The sequence below is a fragment of the Crotalus tigris genome, unplaced genomic scaffold (genome assembly GCF_016545835.1).
Source record: "Crotalus tigris isolate CLP2741 ecotype Arizona unplaced genomic scaffold, ASM1654583v1 scf7180000024401.5802323, whole genome shotgun sequence".
Lineage (NCBI taxonomy): Eukaryota > Metazoa > Chordata > Lepidosauria > Squamata > Viperidae > Crotalus > Crotalus tigris.
Genome location: NW_024100569.1, coordinates 4,833,849 through 4,856,281, shown reverse-complemented (window position 1 = coordinate 4,856,281; position 22,433 = coordinate 4,833,849). Strand labels below are relative to the sequence as shown.

The 22,433-nt window shown below is 34.1% G+C and overlaps 1 protein-coding gene across 9 annotated transcripts in view; it reads right to left on the bottom strand.

The window, feature by feature from the left end:
• DMD (dystrophin) overlaps positions 1-22,433 on the bottom strand; it is a 962,852-nt gene that overhangs the window by 731,606 nt on the left and 208,813 nt on the right. The window contains exon 1 of one of the 9 annotated variants that reach the window (XM_039329653.1): positions 16,013-16,606. The exons of the other annotated variants lie outside the window; for them this stretch is intronic. Coding sequence (XP_039185587.1) covers positions 16,013-16,031 — 19 coding nt within the window. The 5' untranslated portion in view covers positions 16,032-16,606. Of the gene's footprint in view, positions 1-16,012; positions 16,607-22,433 lie in introns of those variants that run through there. 9 annotated transcript variants of the gene reach the window in all.

Sequence of the window (22,433 nt, the reverse complement as noted above, 5' to 3'; positions counted from 1 at the left end):
CCACATTCAGGTTGGTCTTCCTTTTCTTGCAGTTTTCCAAGATCATTTTGTCTATTAGGAGTTGATCTTTTGTTCCTCTGCTATTGGGGCGGTTTCCTTTCTGCTAAGGTGGAAAGAGATTATTTTCAACTAGATGCTGTTGTACTGCATCAGCTACCACACTAGTTAGTAACTTGAAAGTTGTTGGTAAGCAGGTAATTGGCCTGTAGTTGCCTGGTGTTGCCCCTTTTGCTGGATTTTTCATTTTTAGATAGGTTTTCCCAGTTGTTAGCCACTTTTCAATTTCTCCTCCTTGTAGTATATTGTTGAACTGCTTGGCAATGAGTGGGTGTATAACAGTTAGATGTTTCAACCAAAATTGATGCAGTTCATCTTCACCTGGGGCTGACCAATTTTTGATTTTCCTTGCTCTTTTTTGGACCATTTTTGTTGTTATTACTAGTTCTTTCATTTCAACTTCTGTTTTATTTGCATCCACCTCTTTTAAACAAGCTGCATCCTTGTTGTATTTCTTTGGGTTATCCCATATCTGCTTCCAGAACTGCACTGTTTCTTCCTTGTCAGGTACTGACTGAATCATTGCAGTTTCTCCATTAATGGATTGGTAGAAACGTTTCTGATTGGATTGAAATTGGAGGTTCTGCCTATAGTTTGCAATTCGAGCTTCATATCTACTGATTTTCCTGGCTATAGCTGTTATTTGTTGCTTTATTATTTCCAGTGCTTCCTTGATCTTCCTTGTTTCTAAGTGGTATTTCTTGATTAGGTATTCTTTGGTCTTCTTGTTCTTCAGCTTCTTTTCTTTCATCTGTTCTAGCTTGCTTGCATGTGATCTTAACTTGCTGATCTTATTTTCTAGTCTAACCTTCCATTTTTCTGGTGCACTGTTTGTTTGTTTTTCTTCTTTGTTGATTTTGCATCCCAGGTATTCAGTTATAACTGCAGCTGTGCTGTACATTAGTTGGTTTGTTTCTTGCAGTGAATTGGTACTTATACTTGATATTGCAGTATTTGCATCTTTTAATGCTTGTGCTAGCTGTTTCTTTGGAACAAGCTTCAATGCAGGCAGCCTTATTCTGTTGTTTTTGTGCTGTTCTAGATGCTCAGTTATTCTTTGTTTCAATTCTTTTATTTCTTTAGTTAGAGGGTTTTGTTCTTCCTGAGGAAGAGGTGCCTGGTTTCCAAATGAGAACAGTTGTATATCTCTGCTGGATTCCTTCACTGCCAACTCCCCCTGGTTTGCCTCTACATTCTGAATTACTTCTGGTAAGGCTTTGATTTCTTTGCCCTGGGTAAACCTTTGCAGTTCGTCCAATTCTGTTTCTGTGAATACTTTATTTCGTATTATAAATCAGCGTTGATCTGCTAGTCTCTGTTCTGTTATTTCTGATTCTGGATGTTGTTCTTTCCAGAACTGGTGCATTCGTTTTAGATATCCTCTTCTTGTTGGACTTGATCTTTAGTAACAGATCATTATTTCTTTTTTTTCAATCACTGATATCTGCGACGAGTAAACACCTTTTCTTCCAGTAGTTCTGCAGCTGCTGGCCCTGGTTGCTCAGCCAACAGTCCTGAGCCCTGTAACCCATTTTTCACCAGATATCCAGGAACTCCAATATCTAGCTCGGACCTTGTTAACCCGGGTGACATCTGAGCCGGTATGGCATTCTGTAATTTACGTCTCACCATATTTTTTATGAGAGAGACACTCTTTGTCTGACTGCTCTGATGAGACCTGTCCAGTATGGTTGAACTTCTGGCATAGCTCTCATCTTCCTCAGAGTACACAAGTCCCACAACCACGTGAAGGTAGTGCCTCACTGGGGGTGCAGTGCCTATTATTATTATTATGGATCATCGCACAGTCAGCCAGATGTTCAGACTGGATTTGGCATTTTGTCTACCTATCGAGTCCTTACCCAGGACCTGGGATAGGCAGATGTGGATGTTTGATGGTATTACAGGTATCGTCGCAGGATGGAAGCAGTTCCTAATAAGGCCGCCTTTTGCAATTGACTAATAGCGAATTTGTCAATGCCAATGGTGTTCAAGTGGTGCTCCAGTTGTTTTGGGATTGCGCCCAAGGAGCCTATGACTATTGGTACTACCCTTGCTTGCTTTTGCCACAGTCTTTCTATTTCTATTTGTAGGTCTTTGTATTTTGTTATCTTCTCCAGTTCTTTCTCGTCTATTCTGCTGTCTCCAGGCACTGCCACATCCACTATCCAGACTTTTTTGTCTTTCTTATCGACAATTGTTAAGTCTGGGGTGTTATGTTGCAGGTGCTTGTCTGTTTGAATTCTGAAGTCCCAGAGCAGTTTAATTTTATCATTTTCTATGACTTTCTCTATTTTATGATCCCACCAGTTTTTGCTTACAGGCAAATGATATTTTTTGCAGATCTTCCAATGCACCATTGTTGCTACTTTGTCATGCCGCTGCTTGTAATCAGTTTGTGCAATTTTCTTGCAACAGCTTACCAGTGGTCCACTGTTTCTTCAGCTTCTTTGCATAGGCGGCACTTACTGTCTGTTGCTGTCTTCTCAATTTTGACTTTGTATGCATTTGTCCTTAAGGTTTGGTCTTGTGCAGCCAGAATTAGTCCCTCGGTCTCTTTCTTCAATTTTCCTGCTCTTAGCCATTGCCAGGTTTTATTATTATCTGCTTTCCCAGCTATTTTTTTCATGTATTGGCCATGTAGTGCTTTGTCTTCCCATGCCTCTATTCTGTTCTTCATTTGGTCTTTCTTGTAGGCCAGTTTGGTCTCTCCAGTAGTTAGTAAGCCTTCCTGATATACTAATTTCAGTGCATCTTCATCATTGTTCTTCAGATATTCTTCCAAAGCCATTTTTTCCTCTTCAACCATCTGATGTACTTGTAGCATTCCACACCCCCCTATTTGCCTTGGTAGATAAAGTCTATCAATGTCACTGCGTGGATGAAGGGTATGATTCATTGTCATTATTTTTCTGGTCTGCCTATCCATTGCTTTTAGTTCTGCTTGAGTCCAGTCCACTATTCCAGCTGTGTACCTAATGACTGGGATTGCCCAGGTGTTGATTGCCTTTATGGTATTTCCTCCATTGAGTTTGGATTTTAAGATTTTCTTCACTCTCTTGATGTATTCACCTCTAATCTTTTTCTTGACTTCAGTGTGCTTGATGTTGTCAGCTTGAAGGATACCCAGGTATTTGTAATACTCTTCCTCATCCAGACTCTTAATGTTATTTTCGTGGGGCATCTTGATGATGATGATGATGATGATGATTAACTTTTTCCAGCCTATCTCTGGGGATAATGCTAGAAAAGAATTCAAATGTTGAGAATGAAAAACAAAAACTTGAAAAAAATGACAGTCTGACAAAATTTAGCTAATGTATTATATACTGTATGTTTATATTAAACATCTTTACATCTTTACTTTTCCATGCAAGTAATAAGAAACCACTAGTAGCCATAAAGCAAGAAGTATGTACAGGAATTGATTAAAATGGATCAAAGAGATTTTTGCAGATCCAGCACTAAGTTTGATCTAGATTTAATTCTTTTCAATTTGAATCCTGTTGTAATGATGTTTTTCTACATATGATAATGTCTTACAGCTTTCTACTTTCTTGAAGGAACTATTCTGGGATAGTCTGGGAAAAAATTAACAGTCTTTTCTGAGTTACTTTCTAGAGCTGTTAAAAACTACTAAGAAGTTGATTATTGTCAGAGAATAGTGGATTTTTATTCCCATTTATCCTGTAATTTTTTGACTAACTTTGTATATGAAGTGAGTGACTTGCATATTGCTGAAATAGAGTATTTTTATTTAGTTAGTTTGTAATTTAACTTTGAAATAGTCTATTGCTGACCAGTTAGGAAGAAAAAGTGGGTAAGTCTGGTTTAGGTATCTCCCCTGCACCTTTTAGGGGTTTTTAAATTTCATTTGTAATTATGATTTTTTTTTAACTTTCATGTTATTTTTTTCCCTTCTATTGTCCTTTTCATTTGACCATTAATTTTTCCGTAGTCAAAGTATTTTTGGAATTTTTCTCTTTAAAATTATATTTGATAATTAAAAAAATATTGAATAATTCAATATGTTGGAACCTTGACTAGCTTCATGCTATATCTTTGAAAAATAAAACTATATAACTTTCTTTTTCTTTAGACTAATATTATTATTCTAGATTGCCAAAACAATCTATCTAATTATCTATCTGAACATTTTTGGGTTTTTTTAAAGCATTAAAGACTTTGAAGATTGAAATTAATTTTTGGATGAAATTTATATTCTCCCTAAGGAAAAACAAGGAACTGGGTTGATCAGACTGATATTATTAAGAATTCAAAAATATAACCACTCTATATCCACATATAGAGCACGTGGATATACGTGCTCTATACTATGTAGGGGTGTAGGCCTATATATATGTTGTATATAGTATGTATATGTTGTATATAGTATGTTTAGGTGTGTATCATGTATGTGTTCACTTTGAGAGCCGGCAACTAAATTTCATTTTTGATGTGTGTCGTGCCCACAGTAAAAAATGACAGTAAAGGTTATCTTATCTTATCTACTAATTAACAAATTTTAAAATTATATAATCAAATGTGATATTGTGGACATTAATAATATATGGTATGTTGTTAATAATGGTGATACATTTGTAATATATTCTGGTCTAATCAAATATCCAGATATCTTTCATTATTAATTTCAAAAATGTCAATAGTAAAAAATATAGCTGTAGTTGAAGAACTTAATTTAGTTTGGGATCTATTAATAAATAAAATTTTTAACAAAATATTTTTAAGAATGAAGGATTCTCCATGTTTTATATGCATACAAACACATGCACTCACACATATATGCACACACAGAGAGACACACACATACACACACTTATATATATATATAACTCTCCATAGCATGTAATCTGATTTAATTTTTTTTTTGAATAAATGCCTCAGTCTATAGTTAACTTGGATAAGAAGTATTCCATAAGCTCTAGTATAGTTTCCAAACTTACTGCAATAATACTGTCAACAGTGATTTGGAAGAAATCTCAAGTTGGTGCTGTATAGTTTTTAATACATTGTTATTAAATAGGAAGGCTTATTAAAATGTATTAGGCAGATTTACTGGAAAAGTCTTGTAAACTGTTGGATTCTTAGTTGAAACAGCATAATGCAATTCCCATAATAAAAGACTCCACAGGGACAATAAATAAGGTTTAAAGTGCAATTTAATTTTATTTCTGCATGTTACATTTAGTTTTATAGCACAAATTTAAAGATAGGTGTTGATCAGATGGTTAGCTTTTAAATGGAATAAATCTGAGTCTTTATTCAAACGAATTACCATGCCTCTAAAGTTCAAGAAATGTTTTACACAATTGGGTTTCCCAAAACATTTTATTTTCTAAAAATATAGCTTAGCTCCTATATTGTGGAATTTTCTTCTAAACCAGAATAAAGACACAATCACAGGAAACAACTTGCCATCAGAAATTGCCTCCAGATGCTGTCAGCCTAAAACACCTGGGTATTTTTTAGGCTGACAATGTAAAACTGATCTCAAGAAGAAGGTTAGAAGTGAATGCATTATATGAATAAAAAAGATCTTAATGTCCAAACTCAGAAGAAAAAAATACCATCAAAGCAGTTGCACTTAGGCAATTCCAGTAATTAAATACACAGCTGGAATAGTGGAATGGACTCAAGCAGAACTAAAAGCTAAACACAAAACAAGAAAAAATGACAAAAAAATAATAATGTCTATGAATCATGCCCTTCATCCACACAGTGACACTGACAGACTCTATTTACTTCAGATTCTACTTATCAAGGAGCATAGGTAGGCATCAGATGCTGCAAATACACCAGACAGTTGAAGAAGGAAGGACATTAGAAGAATAACCAAAGGAGAGTGAAGAAGATGCATTGAAACTAGTACAGCATGAAGGCTTACTGAATACTGAAGAAACATTAAATTGGTTTACAAGAAAGAAAGACCAAATGAAGAATAAAAAAGAGACATGGCAAAGCAAAGGATTACATGGACAGTATGTTTTTTTTTTTTTTTAGAGGCAAAACAGACTACAAGAATACCTCACAATGGCTAAGAGAAGAAAAGTTGAAGAAAGATACAGTTAATTTTGGCTGCATAATACCAAGCCTTAAGAACAAATGCATACAAAACCAGAATTGAGAAGACAATAGCAGATAGCAAATGTCACCTCTACAAAGATACAGTGGACCATCTATAGTTAGGGGCTGCAAAAAGGTCACAAAGGGTGATTATAAACAACAGCATGATAAAATAGCAAAAATGATTCATTGGAAGCTCTGCAAGAAATACCACTTGCTTGCAAGCAAGAATTGGTGGAACTCCCAAATTAGACAAAGTAATAGAAAATGAAGAAGCTAAAGTGTTCTGGAACTTTAGAATTCAAACAAAGAAGTACCTGCCACAGATTTAACAACTGTCAATAAGAAAGACAAAAATCTGAATAGTGGACATGATAGTATCTGGGGACAGCAGAATAAAAGAGAAAGAACAGGAGAATATCCTGCATATAGAAATAGAACAACTGTGACAAAAGAAATCAAAGATAGTATCAATAGGTGCCTTCCGGTGGTTAAGCGACAATGATGGCAGCTACTTTGTAGCCGTCCTCCTGAGACGGTGTCAGATCTGCGGAGCACAGCGTTCATCAGCTGGCCCGCGGTTCGAAATCCCCTTCCCGGATGAAGGGAAGGGGTAGAGACTGCATGAATAGAGGTAGAACCTCTTAACCTTCCCTGGATTTTTTTTTAGGGGGGGGTAGAAAGAGTGCTCCCTCGGAGTTCGTGCCTTCTCCGCCTCTCAGCTGTCTTTGTTTCCTCGGAAGCAAAGCGAAACACCGCTACCATCTCTGCACTTAAAGCTTTCTGGTGAGTGATTTTTAAAGCGGACAGAACTGTTTAAAGGATTTTACTTAGAGTTAAAGATTTATTTTTCTTAATTCTTTTTTTAGCTTATGCTGACTCTTTTTTTAAATTTTTTTTCCTTCGGGCGGAAAGTGAGAGTGAAAGTAAAATGGCACTTTGAAAGTTTTTTTTTTCTATCTCCGGAAAGAAAAGACGGACTGAATGAAATGTATGCTTAGCATTGCTTTCTTTTTCTCTTTTAAGTTTTTTTTTTCTTTTTCCTTTTAAAGTGCTTTGGAGGTTCTTATTTTTATTGCATTTTTCCTGGTCTTTTTTATTTGTAAAGATTTAAGCATTTTTTTTTTAAGAAGAAAGAAAGAGGGACTAATTTTTAAAAAATGGCTTCAAAGAGACAACCAGCTTCTATAGTTTCTAAGGTGATTTCTTCTCCTGTTATTGCAACTGTTCAACAACAACTTAAAGTTACACCACCCGTGCAGCAACCTAAGGCTACATCTCCACCTTCTCCTCCCCCATCAGGTTCGTCTGCACAAGATATAATGGAAAATGCTGTGTCTCAATTTAGGGAGGAAGTGAAGCAACTTTTGGAACAGAGCAAGTCTGAAAGTAAGGAGGAAATGAAGAAAGAAATGAAAGAGCTTTTTGAACAGAATAATACTATTTTGAGGCAAGATATAATCTCAGCTTTATCTGGATTGGCTTCTGTGGTCGTGAAGCTGGACTCCAGAGTGGAAGAAGTTGCAGAAAAAGTAGATTTTCTTGAGTATAAATTTCAAGATATGGAAAAAACGGTGGAAACTTCACAAGATGATATTCTTATGTTTCAGTATAGACAGATGGAATATGCCTTGAGAATTAGGGGTCTTAAAGAAGATATGAATCAAGATTTGATGGAGATGGTAATTAATGATTTAGCTGTTGTTTTGAATATAGATAAAGAGGAATTACGTGGAGAAGTGGAAAAAATCTACAAAGTTAACTCTTGGATTGCGAAACAGAAGAATTTGCCAAGAGATGTGGTGATTTACTTTGCTAAGAAGTCTCTGCGCAATCAGATTTTACAAGCTTTTTATAACAAGAGATTCCAGATTGCTGCCCAAGATATCATTATCTTAAAGGAAATCCCATCCAAAATTTTAAGAAGTAGAAAAGATTTTGCTTTTTTAGCAAATGAACTCAAAACAAGATTGATGCCATTTAGATGGGAGATTCCGATGGGTATTGCTTTGAGCCATGCGGGGACACGTTATAGACTTAACACGGTTGCTAAAGCTAAAGAATTTTACAACACAGTCCTGGGAGCAGGCTCATCTTCATCCATGACTCAGAGAGCCTTGAGTGGCCAAGAGGTGGAACAGCAGTCTGAAGGACTAAGTTTGATGGCTGCTGGGCAGGTGGAATGGATGCGTCAAGCAGAGGTTAAAGAACAGAGAATGACTCGTGCAGCACACAAACGTAAGGAAAAGGAACAACAGAAGAAAGAAGCTAAAGAATCTTCTCATCAGATTGTTTCGATGCCGGTGGGAGGAGCAAGACCCAAAAGCTCTGCAACACATTCCTCAGTAGCAGATCTTGAGGGAATCTTCTCCAGGCTCCTGGTTGAGGGAGATGGCAAAGTTCCTGACCTGGAATGTTAATGATCTTAATTTTCCCCAGAAGAGAAAGAAAATCTTTCATTACTTAAAGCAACATAATAATGATATTATTTGTTTGCAGGAAACTCATATTTTACTTAAAGACCAAAAATATTTAGCTAATGCTTGCCTGGGATCTCATTTTGTATCTCCTGCCCCTGGGAAAAAAGGGGGTGTGGTAATCTACGTTAAGCAAAACCTACCAGCTTGTCTGGTAGAATCAGATCCTCAAGGAAGATACGTCATGATTGAACTTGGCTTATATGGTAAGAAAATACTTATAGTGGGATTGTACGCACCAAACCAGCAACAGGAACAATTTTACAGATTGTTACATCAGAAAATAACTCTGTTGGATTATAGGTCAGTGATATTAATGGGAGACTGGAATGGTGTTTTAGATACACAAAAGGACAAAAAAGGTTTTTCTACCTTCTTCAAACAGGCTAAATTACCTAAAGCTTTTTTTGATTTGAAAGAAGATTGGGAATTGAGAGACTATTGGCGTGAACGTAATCAAGAGGAAAGAGACTTTACTTTCTTCTCAGATAGACACCAATCTTTCTCAAGGATTGACTTCTTCCTGATTACAACAGATTTATATAACAGGGTGAAGAATGTAAAAATTTTTCCTAGGTTATTGACAGATCATAGTCCAGTTTGGATGGAACTGGTTGCTGAGAAAGAGGAGAGGAGATCCTGGAGGTTGAATGAGAATTTATTTAAACAAGAAAAAAATGTTCAAAAATTAAAGGAACGTTTAAAAGATTATTTTGTTTTAAACATGTATAAGGGAACATCAATGTCAATGGTATGGGATGCAAGTAAAGCCTTTATGCGTGGGATTTTGATAAAAATGAATAACTTTCATAGACAGAAGCAGACTCAAAAACGTAAAGAATTGGAAGATGAGATTAAATTAAAAGAGAAGCTTTTAATCTCAAATCCTTTAGATGAAAAGGTGAAAGGAGCTATAAAATTGTTAAAAACACAATTTAATATGTTGATGGCTGACCAAGCTGCAACTAATTTAATATTTATGAAGCAAAATACATTTTGTAATGCTAATAAACCAGGGAGATGGCTGGCTTATCAGTTAAGAAAGAAACAGAGACAGAGAACTATAGATAAAATAAATTATAATGATAGATTGGTTTATCAGAAAGAATTGATTAAGAAATCTTTTTTATATTATTATCAAAAGTTATATAAGAGTACTAATGTACAAACTACAGATATAAATAATTATCTAAGCAAAGCTAATCTTCCTAAATTAACAGAAGATCAGAAAAAAGAGATTAATGGTTTAATTACCAATGAGGAAATTGTGACAGCTATTAAGCAATTAAAATTAGGCAAAGCGCCGGGTACGGATGGTTTGACAGCTATTTATTATAAAACTCTAGTAGAAGAGATGATTCAACCTTTATGTGAGCTTTTTAATAATATATTACAAGGTTTAGAGATTCCTCCGTCATGGCGCAATGCTTTTATATCTTTGATTCCAAAAGAGGATCAAGATCTCACCTTGCCCAAGAATTATAGGCCCATATCTCTCTTAAATGTGGATTATAAAATTTTTGCAAAAATTATAGCTAATAGGTTTATGGGGGTCTTGCAGCAGCTTATACATAAGGACCAATCGGGTTTTATAACTGGAAGATATATGAAAAATAATGTTAGACAAATTATTAATTTATTAGAATATTTAGATAAAAACAACCAAGTCTCTGCAGGGCTGATATTTTTGGATGCTGAAAAAGCCTTTGACCAATTGAATTGGCAGTTTATGTTATCTTTAATCAAGGAGATGAATTTTGGACAAAATATATTACAAGCTTTATCTAACATATATCAAAAACAGACTGCTCAACTTATTGTTAATGGGGGTTTGTCAGAGGTTTTCACAATAGAAAAAGGTACAAGACAGGGATGTCCATTATCTCCGTTATTATTTGTTTTAACATTGGAAATTTTGTTGATTAAAATTCGGGAGTCTCAAGAAATAAAAGGAATAGAGATTAATAAAAAAGAATATAAGCTAAGAGCTTTTGCAGATGACTTGGTTGTTACTTTGTCTCAACCTACTTATTCGGTAGTAAAATTACTACAATTGATTCATCAATATGGGTGTGTTTCGGGTTTTAAAATTAATAATAATAAGACTAAAATATTACCCAAAAATATAACTAATTGTGATAAACAGACTTTGGTTAACTTAACAGACTTTGAAGTTGTTGATAAGGTAAAATATTTGGGGGTCATATTATCTGCTTCTAATGCAAAATTGTATAAAAACAATTATGAAAAGTTGTGGATTGGGGTACAGAAGGATTTAAAGAATTGGGATAACTTACAGTTATCTTTTATAGGTAGAATTGCAGTTATTAAAATGAATGTCCTACCAAAATTTCTTTTTTTGTTTCAAATGTTACCTATCTTAAAGAATGAACTTAATTTAAATGAATGGCAGAAAGGTATTAACAAATTTATTTGGGCAGGGAAAAAACCAAGGGTAAAACTTAAAATTATGCAAGATTTTCGTGAGAGAGATGGACTCAAGGTACCGAATTTGAAACTATATTATGATGCTGTGGTCCTAACATTGATTAGCGATTGGACGAATTTAACAAATGTAGAAATACTCCATTTGGAGGGTTGGGATTTACTTTTTGGATGGCATGCCTATTTAATTTTTAATAAAAAAGTGGATCGGGTTTTTAAATCTCATATTATAAAGATTTCTTTGCTTAGGGTGTGGAGGAAATATTATAAAAGTGATTTTAAAATACCATTATGGGCTATACCTTGGCATGCGATAGAGGGGATAAAGAGAGGAGTTAAGATGGATATGGTTTCCTATACACAACTACTTAGATGGGATGGTCAAAATTGGCAGTTAAAATCTTTGGAAAACTTAGTACATGCAAACATTATTTACTCATGGTTTCAATATAGACAAATAGTGGATAGATGGAAGACGGATCGTAATATGGGTTGGCTTAGAGAAGATGAAAATCTTTTTAAACAAGTAAGGGATGAAAGACCAACTCATATTAGGAGGGTTTATGGGGTTTTAGTTGAAATGGATTCAGAATCTGAATTAATCAAAGATTGTATGATTAAATGGGCACAAAATATTGGTGAACCAATCCCATTGGATATCTGGGAACTTATTTGGGTGAGGAATGTTAAATTTACACAAGCACAGAATTTAAGAGAGAATTTTTACAAAATGTTTTATAGATGGCACCTTGATCCACAAAAAATGTCTATTATGTACCCTGATCTACAGCCTAAATGTTGGAGATGTGGTTGTTTGGACGCTACTTATTATCATATTTGGTGGTCGTGTAAAAATATAAAAGCTTTTTGGATTAGGATATGGTGGAATATTCAAAGAATCTTTAGAAGGAGGGTTAAATTTACCCCACAATTATTTTTATTAGGTATTGTTACTGATTGTGATGCTAAGGAAGTTATATTGATGTTAAATTTGATTACAGCCGCAAGGCTGTTAGTAGGACAATATTGGAAGAAGGAATCTTTGCCTACTTTACAAGAGTGGTTTTATAAAGTTTCTTACTTGGCGGAAATGGCAAAGATTTCGGCTTTCTTAAAGGAGCAATCTCAAGAGAAATTTTTTGTTATATGGGAAAAATGGATAAATTTTATACAATATAATTTGGATATGGAAAAATATAATTTAGCTTTTTCATAGTTTGTATAGATTGTTTTCTCTTTTCTTTTCCCGTCTTTTGTTTTTTTTCTTTTTTTTTCTTTTATTTTCTTATCTTTCTTTTTCTTTTTCTTTCTCTCTCTCTTTCCTCTCTTTTTTATTTCTTTTTTAAGTACTTCTTTTTTTAATTTTTATGTTATGTATATCTTATTATTAATTATTTTATAAGTTGTAAAAGGTTTTTTTAAATTTTAAATAAGCCTATATTCAGTTCTGGGAAGTTTGGGGAGGGGGGAGGGGGGGTGGGTTTGGGAGGGATTGGGTGAGGGTTGATTTGTAAAACTTTTAAAAATTTTTCAATTAAAAAAAAAATAGGTGCCTTGGGGGAAAACCCCAAAGAATTGGAGTACCATTTAAACAAAATCAGTCAAATGCAAAAGGCAGCTATATTTGGAACAGCTTATATACTGCGAGAATATCTTTAACACATCAAACAACAATATCTGCCTATTCCAGGTCCTTGAGAAGGACTCAATAGGTCAGGCATGTCAAAGTCGCGACGTCACGTGACGCCGGGCAATGTATCGGGCCAGTTTTGTCATTCCCAGCAATGGGATGGGCGCGGCTTCCACGTGATGCATTCAGCCCGTGGGCCAGCAGTTTGACACCCTTGCAGTAGGTGGATAAAAATGCCATATTCAATCTAAACATTTGGTTGACTTTATAACCAACCATAATAAATCATATTTAGTATTTATCTGATTTTATTGAACAATCTTAACATTCTCCAACATTAATACAGCATTTATTACTTCATTTTCATCATTCTTTTTTTCCTTAAATATTAACACTAATAGCATTACTTTTTTTCCACTTTTAAACCTATAAACTTTGATTCCGATGAAAATTTTCAGAATACTTTCAACAGCTTTCTCTAATTAATTTTTCATCCCAATTTTTTCATTCCTTTAATTCTTAATTTCATTCAACCTGTTGCATGTTTCTTTTTTTTCAGTGCATTTTCCAAATCTTTTATTTGTTTAAAAATAGCTCTGCTTTTTTTTCTTACCTCCATTATCATTCTCTTTTTGTTTCCATATATTGTATAGTATCTTTCATCTTCATTTTGTGTGATAACCACTACATGTTTTTTTTTTACCCTAAAAACCTTTTTACTTCATTATTCTACCTTTTTCATATTTCCCATTGTAATAATTCTATTCAATTCTGTGGCATTCTAGATCAGGGGTGTCAAACTGCTAGCCCACGGGCCGGATGCGTCATGGCTAAACCACACCCACTCCATTGCTGGCAATGGAAAAAAAGTCATGATACATCGCGGCATGTCACATGATGTTGAAAGTTTGACACCTCTGCTCTAGATAATTATTTTTATTCTGTCCCAAATGGCTTCCACATCTTGTTCTCTTACAATAAGTGTCTATTCATACTGTTGGGACCTATACTTTCTATTCCTGCAAGTTGTTCTGGTTTTACATCAATCATACTCTCTTCAATTTAGCAAATTATCTGTTCACATTCATACCTCTCATCTTGATCCTTCATATGTTATCTCTGATTTTTATCATAAACAATAAATTCAATGGTTTTACAATTATATTTATTCCTTTTCAACATGTACATATGAGTAGGTTATTTTTGTCATATTTTTGAAAATATCACTAGTTACAATTTTCATTAATTTGGGAGTTTTCAAATTGCTTATTTCTTCAGTAGTGTCTTGTCTTATTCCCACCTATTCAAAATGTTGTATACTTTTTATCAAAAAATCATTTACCATTATCATTCACTGGAATATAACAGTATGAATTATCACCAAGTTGTATATACAACATATAAACAACAACCTATAGCCATTCAAAACAATCAACATATCTGCATATGGAAATAGGTAGGCCTTGCTTACTTACAGACTGGTTTAACAACTGTTTGAAACTATAACCAGGCTTTTTTTCTCATAGAATGCCCAGAACGGAGTTCCGGCACCTTTTTTGGATGGAACCTTGTAGGGTAGGCAAGGCGGGTTGTATGACGTGTGTAAGTTCTGGCATCTTTTTTTTTTTTTTTTTTTTTTTACAAAAAAAGCACTGACTATAACTGTATAAAAGAAGTAGCTTTGTGACCAATCCTCCCATTTACAACCATCACAGGATCCTACAACCATGTGATTGCCCTTCAAGTGCTTTGCAACTGATCTGTGACAGGCAAAGTTAATAGAGGAAGTAAAAGTAAAGTAGTAAGTCATAATCATCTCACTTAGCAACCACAGAGATTTGGTTAGCAACCACAGGGGAAATTAGGTCATAAGCCTTTCCCAGTCACATAATGTTTCACCTAGTGACTGCAGTGTTTAGCAATGGAGTTGCCAGTCCCAATTGTGATCGCTAAGTGATACTATATGTATAGAGTAGCCAGTATAATCCTTGTATTGTATAAAGAAGTATGTACTATATTATTGGCAATGGATAAGGCATGAGGAGCCTGTGTATGTTATACATTTTCAATTAAACTCTTTCTAACAGGGACCTGGATAATTAAAGCTTAATCACTATTGTGTTTGACCTGAAAATTGTTTTCTTAACTAGTGGAAGACAGAGATGATAACCAGCATTTACAGCAATCAGTATTATGTTCTGCACATGAACTCAAAAATCATTGTCAGTCCTACTTTTTCAAAGAATTATAAAGAATGTCAGGAGAAACAAAGAACTTTAGAAGTAAAACAAGTCACATATTTATTACTGAAATATGGATATTTATCACAAAAAGGTAATATATGTATTCTTCAATTATTAAAAAAAAACATGATTTTTTTCCAGAAAATTGTAACATACAGTACATGCAAAATCCAGCATTAAAAAAGTAGAGTTTTTAAAAATAAAAATTAGGGTAAACGTTTCCATTTTTCCTCAAGAGAAGGGTTATACTGTTGTATTAAATTACTAAATGCTATGCTACTTGTGTAGAATACATACTATGAAATTATGTCATTTGAAAATATTTGAATAATTGTCCTATGTGTATTACACAATAATATATAACAATTATGTTACTCATGCCTGCAGTTGTAAAAGGAGTGGATTATATGAACAAGAAACTTAATCAGGCTAATTCATAGAGAGTTTCCTTATTTTATTTTCCTACCAAAGCACATGAAGATATTTAACTCAGTGATCCAGTTTTCTAATCACTATCAACAAACCTCTTACAACCAAGACTTTACATATATATTTGAAAACAAGTATAGAACTTAAAGCTAAGTAAACATGAATAGTAATATACTGAGTATATTATGAAATGAGTATTTATCCTAAGGGAGTCTCACTGCTAGTAACCATTTCCATAGTATTCAGAAATACTTATCCAAATTTATCTATACTACAAACTATTATTTCAGAGAATCCCACAAAAGCTAAATTCATGAAAATTACACAGGTTAAATTCATAAGAACTCAGTGAATATTCTAAATTACTGTAATCATACTTTCCTTAAATAATAATATTAAAATCATGCACTGAAACTATGAAAGAGTACTTTCATTGCCAATATATTCAAGCGGCAATTGCTTGCAATATCCTTGCTGTCCTTTAAAAGTTGTTAAAGTGCTAACCTTTAAGGTCAAAACATAGCAGACATACAAACATATCTGAAGATGATTCAAATGATCAAATTAGACAATGATTCTGTTAAAATGTTAGTATTTTTTCAATACATTATCTTTATTTTCAATATTTTGTGCTTTTTTTAACTTACCAAAGATATCAGCATACATTTCTTCCTAGTTCCATAAAAAAGCTTTTAACTTTCCAGCTGATTCTTTCTATCACAGTAAAGATAATATCTGCACATTTATGCTTGGTACAATTTTCAACGCAGAGAAAATAGTATGATCCTGTAGCTGCCTAAAATAGTATCCAGTGATATTACTTTGTCTTTAGCATTTTTGTGTCAGTCCAACATTCCAGGAAAATGGTTGCTTCATGCACAGTGTCAATCTACCTGATTATGTTCTTTGCTAATCAGTAATCTTTGTTTTCTCGGTAACTGCCATGTGAGTTTTGCAAGGAGAACATAGCGTCGAGCTAGCTGTGTTATGCAAGGACATGATTATAGCTGGGAGAGGGGGAGAGACATCAGCATTTGAATACACTTGTATACTCAGAATGTAACATAAACATTGTAATTACCATCTGAGCATATGTCTTTTTGACTAAGGCTAATCCTGTGTTACCAGCTTGTTCCAATTTCATTAAATACTTCACAAATCCTGCTGAGTGTCTCAAAGAATTATTCAAATACATAAATATATATAATTTTAGCTTCCATTACAAAATGAACTTGAATATAAAGGAATTTGTATGATCAGTGCAGAAACTGTTTCTCACAAAACTGTTCGTTTTATCTATAGCTGGAAGAATAAGGGAGGGACAAGGATTAGAAGGATTACTTATATTTATCTAGGGAAAAGACGGTTTGTCATGATTTATGTCTCAAATTAAGCATTTCAAAAATATCTTCAAGTGAAATATTTATCACTGAAGAACAATAACCTCACAATTTATATGATTTCTAATTGGAAGTCACTTTTCAACACTCTGGAATCTGTACAAATTATGACAGTATTATTCAGTAGTTTTTTGTCCTCTGAGTAGTCTATGAAGAATCATAAACTACAATTCAGCAATTAAAGTCCACTACATTCCACAGGATTTGTTTCCAGGTAAGTAGTTTTAGGATTACAGTTTTAGTGAGAGTTGCATAATTGTGTAAATCAAAAGTTGAAAAAGGTAGAATTTATATTTACATAATATCAAACAAAACAAAAGTGCCTTTCCAGAAAATATACCAGACTAATGGAAGTAAGTCAAGAACAGATATACAGTATAATAGTATTTGGCATTATCTTGGGAGATAAGACAACAAGATGCAACCAAGAGAATAGTCAGATAAAAGACAAATTAGCTCACAGCAGGAATTTGGGCAGGGCAACAGAGTCGGAAGAAACTCTCCCTAGTGTTTGAATTCAAAGGGGGTAGAGGGGGAGGTAAGTAAGTCAGATGTATAAGACTGATGTCCAACTTATGAGGTAGACAAGACTGAAAACACAACCACATGAGCTAATTCTACTTTGTTGTAAGATTATATGAATAGTTTCTTGCAAGTCTGAAGGTACTTCTTTCCCCCACTATACAGTCCAAACACTAGGGAGAGTTTCTTCTGAATCTCTTGTCCTTTTCACATTCCTGCTGCGGGCTAAGCTGCCTTTTATCTGACTGTTCCTTTGTTTATATTTCATTGTCCTGTTTCCCAAGATCATGCCCAAATACCATTACAATCTGCAGACTAAGCTGCCTTTTATCTGACTGCTCCCTTGGTTATCGTTCCCACATATCATTATATATATTGCATGATCTCATATTTTTATTTTTTTCTCTCTCAAAATTATAACAATAACTGGTTGTTATAACTTAGATCTTCATTGCCATACCAATTTTGTTCATCCGCAATGATTTAAATGTTTGTTTTTAAATAAAGAGAGTTCATTATTTCATCTGGATTGTAATAAAACCGCTTCTGTTTGCCAAGCATTTGTGTTCTGGTAGGAATTACAGTAATTCATCTGGGATCTCAAAATCATAAACAATACTCAGTCTGTAAGACTGTAGAAACACTGAATTGAAGTGCCTTTGTGAACAATAGCAGCACTTATTTGTAGATAAAATTGGTTATTACTGAATTATAACACTATTTTTGCCTGTTTTTTACTGCTTTTTATTAAAGCCTTTTTTTAAGTGGATAATAAGAATAACACTTGACTCATAGTACATTTCTCCCTGGTATTTTTTAATCATAAGAGACAAGAAGTAACATATTATGCTGAAGAATAATCCTCTATAATGATTATTGTCCTGCACAGATTGTTCTTACTTAAGAGTCTACTTGAAAATATTATATATAATGAATTGTTGCCATATGGTGAATTCCTGTCCAGGATTTCAGTCAGCCAGCCAGCCAAAGAGCTCATTTGTCCTGCTGATTTTTCTTCCCCTCCCCATATCAGCATTTCATGCCTATTAAGCATATTCCTCTTTTTTCCTAATTTCATTCAATTGTTTTTTTTATTCTTGGACACTGCCTGGAGAAGTCTCTGCAATTTTACTTGGCAACATTTTCAGAAGTGGTTTCTCCATTGCCTCCTTCCTAGAACTGAGAGAAAGTCACCGACTCAAAGCAGTGGTGGGATTCAAATATGTGAACAACTGGTTCTCCATGTGGATGCCACTTCCGGAAGTCCATTCTGGGCCTGGGCAACAAAAAATTAGCTACTGGTTCTCCTGAACTGGTACGAACTGGCTGAATCCCATCACTGACTCAAAGTCATTCAGCAATCTTTATATCCAAAGCAGGACTAGAACTCATGGCTGCCAGTTTCTAGCCTGATGCCATAACTATGACACCAAACTGTGTCAGGCATGAAAGATCATGAAGGTCCAATTAAACTGATTTATTGTTATTCGTGCCATTGCACAGGAATATTTTCAACTAACAGTTAGCACCTGCTAGGAATTAGGTAAGGGTCAATGGAATTCAAGGGAGATTAGATTTAGTCCGCCTGAGGCTATGTAGAAATTCTAAGCTGATCTGTCTTTTAACTCCACCCCCAGATTCTGCCACTCCTTCCCCGACAAACTGGCTCTCACTCCTTTCCTATTAGACTGCTTTTGCACATCTACACATAAACATAAGTTCTTATGTTTGATGTTCTCAAAAGTTAACAGCAATGCAATTATAATAGATCAAGATAGTAAAAAAAACCTCAACAGTTGGCCTTTTGAACATGTTTGGATTAATAACTATGATATACACATAACAGTATGACAAACTTCAGTGGCATCTTGTTGTCTGGTCACTTCACTCGATAAATCTCTGGTTCAAGTGTTTTTATCATTATTTAAAATATGACTGATTTTAACAAGAGAGAAAAAATAATTATGTTGTAGTTGTAACAATTTCAATATAGGTACATTGTATAATTAGTAAATGCGATCAGATCTTAATGTGATGTTTCGCTTGATAACTGATGCTGGAGTGTGAGGGGAGGTTTTTTTTGTGTGTGTGTGTGTCCATGTGTGTGCCTCTGAATCATCTTGACTCCTGGCAATTAATTACAGTTATTTTGGCAACATTTTTTTCAGATGTGATTTGCCCTTGGCTACTTACTCCTAGAGCTGAGTGGGAGTGAGTGGGCCAAGGTCATCCAGCTGACTTTGTACAGGAGGAGGAACTAGAACTCACAATTTTCTGGTTTCTAGCTTGGTGCCTTAACCTTTGCACCAGTCTGGTTCTCAAAAAAAGCAATATATTATCCTATTTCTCATGTCCTACTGTCAACTGTGATAAAACCAATTTTACCAGTTAAATACAATCCCTGCAAAATTTACTCAGCTCCTGGATAACAAACAACAATCTCTTTTCAAAAGTGTGTTAAACAGCTCTATGAAAGTGATAGGATTATTATTGCCTGACTGCAGCATTGCTTAAGCAAACATGATAACAGAAATTGTGAAGAAAAGATTGCCCCATATCCCATCGAGATTTACAAGAAACAGTATGTTGGCAATTAAAAAACAATATTAGTCTAAGGTACATCTGAAAATTTATAGTATTTACTTTGTAGATAAGACTAAACTGAAAATGATTGTATGATAAGATGGGCGCAGAATTTTGGTGAGCCAGTCTCATTGGACACCTGGGAAAAAATTTGGGTGAGAAATGTCAAATTTACACAAGCACAGAATTTAAGGGAGAATTTTTATAAAATGTTTTATAGATGGCACCTTGATCCACAAAAAATGTCTTATATGTACCCTGACGTGCAACCCAAATGTTGGAGATGTGGTTATAAGGAGGCTTCCTATTATCATATTTGGTGGTCATGCAGAGAGATAAAAGCATTTTGGATCAAAGTATGGTGGAATATCCAGAGAATTTTTAGAAGGAGGGTAAAATTTACTCCGCAATTATTTTTGTTAGGTATTGTTACAGATTGTGATACAAAGGAGGTTGTATTGATGTTAAATTTGATCACAGCCGCTAGGCTGTTAGTAGGACAATATTGGAAGAAGGAATCCTTGCCTACATTGCAGGAATGGTTTCTTAAAGTAGCTTATCTGGCGGAAATGGCAAAGATCTCGGCTTTCTTAAAGCAACAAACGCAAGAGAAGTTTTTTGCTGTTTGGGATAAATGGATAAAATTTATACAATTTAGATTGGGTATACAAAAATATTATATAGTTTTTTCATAAGTTTTATTTTTATATATATTATAGATAATCTTTTTATATATATAAATATAAAGTTCTTAATTTAATTTTTATTTTTACTTTTTAAGCCTATATTCTGCTCTGGGAAGCTCAGGGGGGGGGGAAGGGAGGGGGGGGTTTTGGGAGGGGTGGGGGTTTTTTTTTTATATATATGTATTGTTTAGTTTTATTTTTTTGTATATGTTGTCTCTTGTTTTGTATTCTTTTTTCTTTTTTGTAAAATTTATAAAACTTTTAATAAAAAAAAAAAAAAAAAAAAAGACTAAACTGAAAATGAACCGATGGATTTGAAACTCCAGTGAAACATAGTGCACAAACTATGATTTTCCCAAATCAATTATGAGGTGCAAATATTTTCCTTCCTGGTATGCAATTTAAATGCTATCTTCAGTGCCTTGGGACTGGTACAAGGAATACTGTCAAATAAGATAAATTGCCAAAATATTTGAAATGTGTACTGTAGAAGTAGTCCTTAGTGATAAGAAAATATAATGTATACATAGGATGAAAAATAAATACAACACTGGATGTGAATCTAAATGAGATTATGTTTGTTTGTTTGTTTGCTTGCTTGCTGTAACCTGAAAGTGAAAACAATGAATATGGTCTTTAAAATGGTCTTTCAGGTTCATCTTTTCATCAAATAAATTGCAAGTATCATCTGTGCTACAGAATGTTAAGAAATTGCAATTTAGTTTGCAATTGCAAACTAAAATGATATGTGATGGTAAAATGATACGTGATAGTAAAGATGTGCCATTTCTTTCTAGCTGACAGTTCATCTGAAACAGATTCTCAAACTGGTACCCTACAAATATATTGTGATCTGCCTCCTAAAATTCTCAGTAAGCACACCTAAGTCACAGAACACAGTGGACTCTGCATGCAGTCTGCTCAGTTTGCTAGCTGCCCCAAATAGGTTTTAATCCAATTTAGGCCTCTAGGTTCTTCCATGCAAGAACGCAAGCTGAAGCAGAAAGTATGTTAGGGAGTCAGTTATAAAGCCAACTATCCGAAAATAAATCTTGCAAGGTTGTTGTTGTTGTTTTTGTTTTACTTCTGTTATGTGCGAAGCACTGAAAGTTTTTTCTGCCTGCAACAAACTGTAGCCAGGATGCGGACATACAACAGACATGGTTTTCATTGTGTGTAGAAGGACTTGTAAACATAAAAAAGGAACACATAAAATTCTGTCTGCATAGACTTTGCTTATAATTTGAAATTCTAGTCCTGCTGGATTCCAGCAAGATTATTTATTTTATTCTACAATAAACATATCTCTTTCATATGTATGCATCTAAAACTTGGATAATAGGGTATATGGTGAATGGCAGCCTGTTTTTCATTTAATTTATCTATAAAGAATGAATATTTGGAAGGGTATATTAGGAAAGGATCAATTACTTCCCAAACACTAGTCCATATGTTCAATTATTGTCAGTCAAATTAATTGCTTCTTAATACAAATTATTTTTCTACTCTTTAAACTTTAAATAGGAAGTTACTTTAGTATTGCAGGACACTTCATTAAAAAAATGCCTTTAAAGGGAACTTCCATCTATATCTCTCAGGACAATTACAATATAAATTATAATTACTATCAACCAATTCATCCATTTTACACTACTTGTAACCCTCTCAAGAATGGATGTATTTATTTTGATTTATTTTGATATTTCCGAGTTATTTGCTGACATATTATCACAGTTATGTTCTGACCAACTCCTTTTTATTTTCAGATTCTAAAATTTCCTTACATCATTCACTGACGTGCTGTGAAAAATCTGATGTAGCTTTGAGCCATCCCTGTTATAATGAAAAAGAAATTGCACAATCATTATTGTCACTGT